A 7,695-nucleotide genomic window follows, 5' to 3' on the forward strand; every position below is an offset into this window, starting at 1 on the left:
ATAAACATTTACTGTTGGGTCATATTATAAATGTTTAAAATTAAAACATAAATACCAACCACATTTTTAATATCTAGTTTAGTATAGAAGTCATCTTAGTAATAAACGTTAGTGATTTGATTTTTTTTTTCTACATGCATGTTGAGTTTTGTTTTTGTAGGCATTACACTTGACTTTCACTTCACGATAAACACGCTTCCGGAACATATGTGATGCACATTAGGTAAGCACAACATTCACAATTTTACTCCAATCATGGTTACATACTAGGCAAATTGATTTCTTGAAAGTGAAAATACACATCGAGATTTAATCAGATTCTTTTTTACTTATGAAAAGAAAAATGTTAGGGGCTAACCCATACTCTTTTAAATAATTTTTTTGTTCTTTCTGAATATGAAACCGAAAAAGTTTTTTTTTTAAAAAACGGTTGTTGGGTATCCAAGGTTTGATTAATCTTGTGCCTAAAATAACATAAATTGATTATCGAGTTAATTGAGTGTTTCAATACCTTAAAAATCATGGTGACTCCCTTAAAACCACGTAAAAAAAAACTTGATTTTTCAATGAAATTGAAATTGATTTCCCCTCACATGGCCACCATCCCAGGTCTTTGGGCCCTCCAATTCACAAAATAAATAAAAATCGGATTACCACAAATCCATGTGCAGCTCCAATTAAAAAAAAAACTCGGATAATAAAAACCAAGTCGAAGACGAGAAAGTGTTTAAAATGGTAAAAACCAAGTCACTTGGACAAGTACACTAACAGAGAAATAATAAAAAGAAAAGGAATAACTAAGATCAATGAATAATAATGTACACAGCTTGCAATAGTCAGGCTTCATGTGACTAGGAAGAAAAAGTTCACTGTGCAATCGCATAAATTAACAAGAAAACTGACAATCTGATAAATTAACAAAAGGGTGCTGGAACAGTTCATCCCAATAATTTGATTATAATAAATAAAAATCTAATTGACTATAGATTTACAACAAGAATCAGCCTTTCAGGCTAGAAAGAAAATGAAGATGCAAGGTAAGGGATGATTTACAATAACAAATAACACCACCCTCGTATTCTCTCCTATCCTCACCAATTTATGTCTTCCATATGAACAAATTTATTGCACAGTATCAAGGTACTCACATCTTTTAATTCAGTATATATTGGTTCACTTAATTTTATGAACCTTTAAATAAATACAGAAGGCACTTTCTGTATGGTTTCTTTCTTTCACTATCCTGGACATGCGTGGGAACAAAAATGGAACACACAGCATCTGGTTCTGTTTGAGCTTAACTCATAGACCATAAGTGAGGCAGAAGTTTGGTAGTTTATGTGTTTACCTATGCTTCTGCTCATGCTGATTCTGATACTCTCTCAATAGAAGTTCAGCATAGAGAACTTCATTCCATAAATCAGGAACACCCGGAAGGCACCAATGGCTGCAGTCTTGGAATCTCAAAGGTGATTTTCTTTCCTCCGGTGATAGATTTTGCTTCCTGTATATTGAGGGGTGACCATCCTTCCGGAAATCTGTCATTCTAGTGATGTTTTGGTAGGTCACATGGGTTTTCATATTCTTTAGCACCTTCTCCAAAACCTTCATTTTATCTGGATACTCGGTTAGATACTTCTCATTGTCAATTGGATCAGTTTCACTATCACATTGTCCACCTGAATTCCATTGTCCACCACTGCAGTATCATAGAAACACAAAAAAAATTTAGTGATCAGTAAGACTTCTAATGGGTCCTCAAGAAATGTGTTTTCAATTTGCAAGTAATGAAATTGAAGTAAAGAGTAATGTGATGTGAGACCAAAACAAGTATAAAAATTACCGATGCAATTGTATTAAGAGTTTAATTTTCATCTGATGTCATTGTAATTACCATAAAAGTCAACAACTTTTCCATATATGATAATCTATGATTAAATGATAGTGTATGAGTACATCTAAATTAAATCAATTCTTTGTACTTCACCTGAAATGGGAAGCAGAATAGCCTCTGAAGAAGACCATGGTCTTGGACGGATTTATGTTGGCATCAACCCACTTGCTCCAAGTCGTTAAAGCTCTTCTGAATGCCTCAAGAACGTTTAATTCAGCATACACATGGCTACCTTCTTGGTAATAGTCCTGCCTGAAAATTGTCATGCGCAATTTAAAGTTCATGTTCATAACAAGGGTAGGGTTCCTCTAATCTTGGAACTTACAAAACAATTATGTATAAGTATACAGGTAAATAACGAAACAGTTAACAGTGTCAATTGCAATCACTCCAAAGGGAAGTTGATTGTAATTACCCTTTAGAAGTTTTATCATGAGTCCACCAGTGGCCAGTGTTGAAGACGAGAATATCTGCATCTTTGTATTGAGATGAAGATTTACCAACCAAATCGAGACGAAGTGTTTCCTTCTTTGTCCCGTTCTTATCAGTCATTTCCCCTTCTTGAACCAAGAATGGAGACACAAAAAGCTCCACCGAGAAGTGATAATCCTACAGGGGACATTGATACCAAACCAGCTCTGTGAGGCAAAGAATAACAAATCAAAACAGAAATAAGGAAAACTAGAACGCACGAGAGTTCAACACTCACTTTGAAAATAAATGAATATGCGGCTTCGCCTCTAAAATGGACTCTTCCATTTGCTTCAAAAACATTGTGTTTATTTTTCACAGCATTTCTCAGTATGCAAATCAATGACTCCCACATGTTCCTATTGAGCGAATCGCCAACGAAAACCAGTCGTTTCCCTCTCAACAATTGCAGCATTCGATGCGCATCCAACCTATATCACCAATTCAATCAAATTTTGGGACCCCCAAAAGAAAAATAGCAAATGAATCAATTCAAGTATAATACAAAACAGCAAGTTCACATTACCAAAACGAAATAAACAAATGTTGTCAATTTTGGACAAACACCCATCAAATTAAAAGCTTTACCATCTAAAACTAACCAACAAATTAAAACAGATTTGCATACCTTGGAAGGGTGCAATCCTTTGGCTTCCACTTATACTTCTGATAATCCTTATCAGGCCTTCCATTCCTAATACAATTGAACTGTTCATCAATCAAAGAGCAAGAATCTGGCTTATAGAGTGGATAGGCATCATCCTTAACCCACTCTCCATCAAAAAAATCACACTTCATCAGAGACTCCATCGATTCATCGCTCCCCTTAGCGTGATCCTTCTTCCCATTGCTCTGTTTCCTCGCCAGAGAAGCCGTGTAATTATCATTCGACACAACAACACCCTTTACCGAATCCACCTTCACCGAAGAATTAGAACTCGTGTTCTGATTTGGAACATTCTGGACAGGGAAACTCACTGAAACATTGGTTGCAGTTGCAGTAGCATTTGTAGTTTGATTTGTGCTCATAGGTTTAGCTTCACCAGAGTTAAAAGTCTGGTTTTTTACAACACCTGGTGGTTCCTTACTAGCAAGGGGTGGTGGAAACTTCACCTCCAAACTTGGCGCGTGAGAATCCGTGGTCTGGTTTGTGGTTGGAACAGGAACTGCATCTTGGGTTGAATTCACTAAGGTTGTTTGTGTTCTGTTTTCCAAAGAGGTTTCTTTGAGTGTTTGAGATTCAGTGGTTGTGTTTGGATAAGGAGATCTAGAAGAGTTAGTGTTATTGTGCAGGGGATCAGAGGAGTTTGGGAAAAGGAGAGAGAAAATGTTGGGAATTTGAGGCTTGTAGGAACCATCGGTGGTGGATGCGGGGGAGAATATGTTGGTGAACCAGGGGGAGGAAGCGTTTGGGGAAGGAGAAAAGGCTAAGAAAACAGTGAAAGCGACGAAGGCGAGTATGAAAGCGTATGCAGCAGCCACTGTTTTTTTGGTTTTGAGAATGAAAGAGAGGCTCTTGAGGTCCGTGGCCACATTGCCACCACCGATGGGAACATACTTGGTGGCATCAGCCATGGAGGTTCAAGGGTTGTGATTCGTGTCCCTATTTCGTGCAAGAACAAAGTACTATTAAAGTGAAGTGGTTGCACACAAACACAATGGAATACACTTGTGACCTTCTTCAGGGGTGTTGAGACATGAACATGAGAAGGAAGGAGTTTGTGAGAGTAAAAGTAAAGAGTGAAACCAAAAAATGAGTGGGGTGGGTGAGTGATGTTGGGCCAATCACCAAGATAACTAAAGTCCAGAAAGTGAGTTTAGAATACCAGAGCTAGACTTAAGTGTAAAGTGTATAGAGAGAGAGAGTAAATGGAGGAAATAAAGGAGAGACAGGGAGGAAGCATCAGCTTTGTTTGCCGACGACTTTCTTTATCAAGACAGATGATGGATTATGAGAAACTTTTTTAGATATTACAAGATGGGTTATTATCAGAATAAAAGTTAGATTACATTCACAGTTTTGCAAAGGTACAATATTTATACCTATTATTAAAGAGTATAACTGAAAATAAATTGTCTAAATTATTTTTATGTTAGAAGGAATATAAATATGTCAAAAACTTTTTATTTTATTTTTTTATACACGAAAACTTTTAAACTTAATATTATAAAAGTAAATATAACGCATGAATTTATAAAAATCAACTGATGAATTTAAATACTCATTAATAACATCATTAAAATCCTCCTTCTCCAATTATCTAATACTCCAAATATACATTTAAAACCCACTTTTATTAAATGCTCCTCTTTTTTTACTAAAAAAATAATACGACCGGAGAAAATATTGTCTGAAATATTTTAATTTTAGGAAGAAAAAATGTGTCAATTTTTTTATATTATATTAAAAGATCTCTATACTAAACATATTTATATTTTATTCTCTTGACATGTAATTTTTTTTCATGTTTTAATAAATTTTTTTAGTTTTCAACAGTGTCAAACTTTTACAAAATAGATATACAATGATTAAATTAACTATAAAAAAGTATTCATAAAAGAACTAAAACGGAAATGTGGAGTTTTTAATATAAAGGCTAAAACAAAAAAAAAAAGATTAGTGAGATATTTTAGTAATATAAGGTGTATTTTAAAAAAGATTATGTGCTAATAATAATATAAAGTAATTGTATACTATTAGTCAATCTTAAATCATTGTGTAAAATTTGTTGACTCTTATAATAATAATAAGTAAAACTCACATAAGTGGCTTCTACGTCTAAAAAAAAAAAACTAATCTTTCGATGTCAGCTAAATATCCTTGGCAAAAAAAAATCACATTTAAAATCATAGGTTACGTCATAATAATTTTTAGATAGTAATTAGTAATGTAAAAAATATTAGACCACCTCTATGGTTAACCAATCTCTCAAATGATTTATGGTAAACCATAATTTTTAACCTTTATAAATCTCTCAAATTTTTTTTTACTAATGTAGTATTAAGAAAGAAAGAAAAAAAAACTACTAATGTAGTAAAAATGATCAGAAGAAATAAAAAACGGCTATAATATGGGAATATGGCCCATGTGTTGTCAGATTAACTAGGCCACTACAGTGTCGTGTCGGTGAATCCGCGTTTTGCAAATTGGAATATTGGACTTGCACGACACAAAAATAACACAAACACCAAATCCAGCCAAAATTTACAGAAACCTGATAAAGATATAATCGGTTAAAAAATCTGATAAATTTAAAATCCAAATTTTTATACAACACTATAATTAAGAAAAAGAAATACACTTTAGTATGTTGTCAAGGATTCCTGAGATACAGACAGGAGCTTCCTCCCCCCCCTTTTTAGATGTTCTTAATCACTTGTTTTGGGTATGGTTTGAACCTCCCAAGTGATTATATTTTTATTAGTTATCAATACATTGGAAGGGGATTCTGTTTTGGTGGGAGGGAGTTTGATTTGTCAACTTGGATGTCATGTTTTATTTCATTTAGTTCCTCCTTCCCTCTTTTCTCTAAAAAAAAATATATATATATTTTTTTACTAAGAACTCATTAAATTTTATAAATCGTATTCCTTATTTGACGAGTATTTCATACTCAATAATATATATATATATATATATATGTGTGTGTGTGTGTGAGTGTGTCAAGAATATACTGTCAATATTTTCTATTTAAAGATTAAAGATATATAACAAAATTTGATTTTTATAATAATTTCAACTTTTGTTTTAAATAAATAGTTTACAATTTGTTATTATATTACTAAAATAACTTAACAAAACGTTATAAATAACTAGTGTATCACATCAAGCACCAAAAAAACTAGTGTATCACATAAAACGTATCGAAAAGCCACGATAAATTTATGAATTTTCTGCCACACGTAAATATTGTAGTAGTTGTTTTGTGTGCGAAGGAAAACTTATTAGAAGACAGAACGAACTTTCTTAAGCTAAATATTTATATATTTTCTGTGAAAATTTAATATTTTATCATGAATATTAAATAAGTATACCTTTAGCAACTTTTATACATGTCTGAGAAAATTAAACATAAAAAGTTTTACATTATAAAAAAATGTTTTGAACTTCTATTTTGTCAAATGTAATGGAGTATTGGAGGTTTCAATACTTTCATATTTATAAACGATTTTTAAACAAAAGAATTAAAAGGTAAAGTAAACGGGTAATTAAACAGAATTAGAAAGAAAAAAAAATACTATTTTTCTATCTATCTGCATTAGTACCACCGTACCGTCGGTACCGCAAGACTTCCGTACGTGTCAATTTCTGATGATCGCATTCTATTGGACGGCTTGGATTTTCGGAACCTTTTACTTCTTCTGTGATGACACTTGTTTGTAACGGTGCGCCATACGCGCTTTTGCTTGCTCCTTGCTATTTCATCGTTGTCGGTTCCTTCTTTTTTTATATCTCTATTTTAAAAATAGAGGTCTTGTGAATATGTCTGCCCTATCAAAGTGTGTGGTGCATCAGCCATTGCCATTGCATTGGTAGGGACACAACCACTCTTTTTAAAACATGCATTTCCCCTGATGTACATTGGTTGCACTCAAATTTGTATAATCTCTTTTTTCTTCTTCTTCTTTTATCTTTCTTAATCATTGACTCAACCTTCCTTCTCTACTTAAAAATAGAATTAGTTACATATAAAAATATATTTATTTTGTACGTGATTAATAATGTTATGAGGTTATCAGTTATCATACATGATTATTTACATATAAAAAAATGAAAAAGACATTATTAAATTAAAAAAATTTAAGACTTGAACCTTTTTTTTATCTTCTCCCCCCCCCCCCCCCTATTTCAACCAAACAAATATAATTTTTATTTCTCCATTATTTTCTTTTCGTCGATCTTTCTTATTTTTTCTCCATTTCATCTCTACGACATCAGAATATATATTGGGTATCCATGAAACATTATCCTCTATGGTATAGAGTAGTTTTTGCTGAAAAGGATGAGCAACGTGGCCGTACTGGTGGCAAATGTTTATACAGTCGTTAATTTTCCTATAGAGAGAATGAGATAATATCAATGTTGTTGGTAGTTATATATTTGGCTTTTAACTAAATTCTGTTATTCTGCCTAACCTAATTGTCAAGGGGAGCTGATGAGGAGTAAACAACAGTAAAGAATTTCAGCCACTTAGTAGAGAGAGGTACGATAGAAACGTTACTTACCAGAATTTGCTTTACCACTTTCTCGGATAGTAATAAAAACCATGATAAAATTATAACAAAAAAACATAAACAGGAAGCTTATAAAGTGTTAACTGAAATCTTTG

The 7,695-nt window shown here is 32.9% G+C and overlaps 1 protein-coding gene across 1 annotated transcript; it reads right to left on the reverse strand.

Annotated features, from left to right (window-relative positions):
• Positions 1-852: 852 nt before the first annotated feature.
• LOC114400572 (protein trichome birefringence-like) lies at positions 853-4,310 on the reverse strand. Its single transcript, XM_028363079.1, has 5 exons — positions 2,994-4,310; positions 2,604-2,796; positions 2,310-2,503; positions 1,988-2,146; positions 853-1,699 (listed from the first exon to the last, which is right to left on the reverse strand). Exons 1-5 carry the CDS (start codon positions 3,938-3,940, stop codon positions 1,345-1,347), a joined length of 1,848 nt encoding a protein of 615 aa, XP_028218880.1. The 5' UTR covers positions 3,941-4,310; the 3' UTR covers positions 853-1,344.
• Between the last annotated feature and the right edge of the window lie 3,385 nt (positions 4,311-7,695).

The sequence above is a fragment of the Glycine soja genome, chromosome 19, assembly GCF_004193775.1.
Source record: "Glycine soja cultivar W05 chromosome 19, ASM419377v2, whole genome shotgun sequence".
Taxonomy (NCBI): Eukaryota; Viridiplantae; Streptophyta; class Magnoliopsida; order Fabales; family Fabaceae; genus Glycine; species Glycine soja.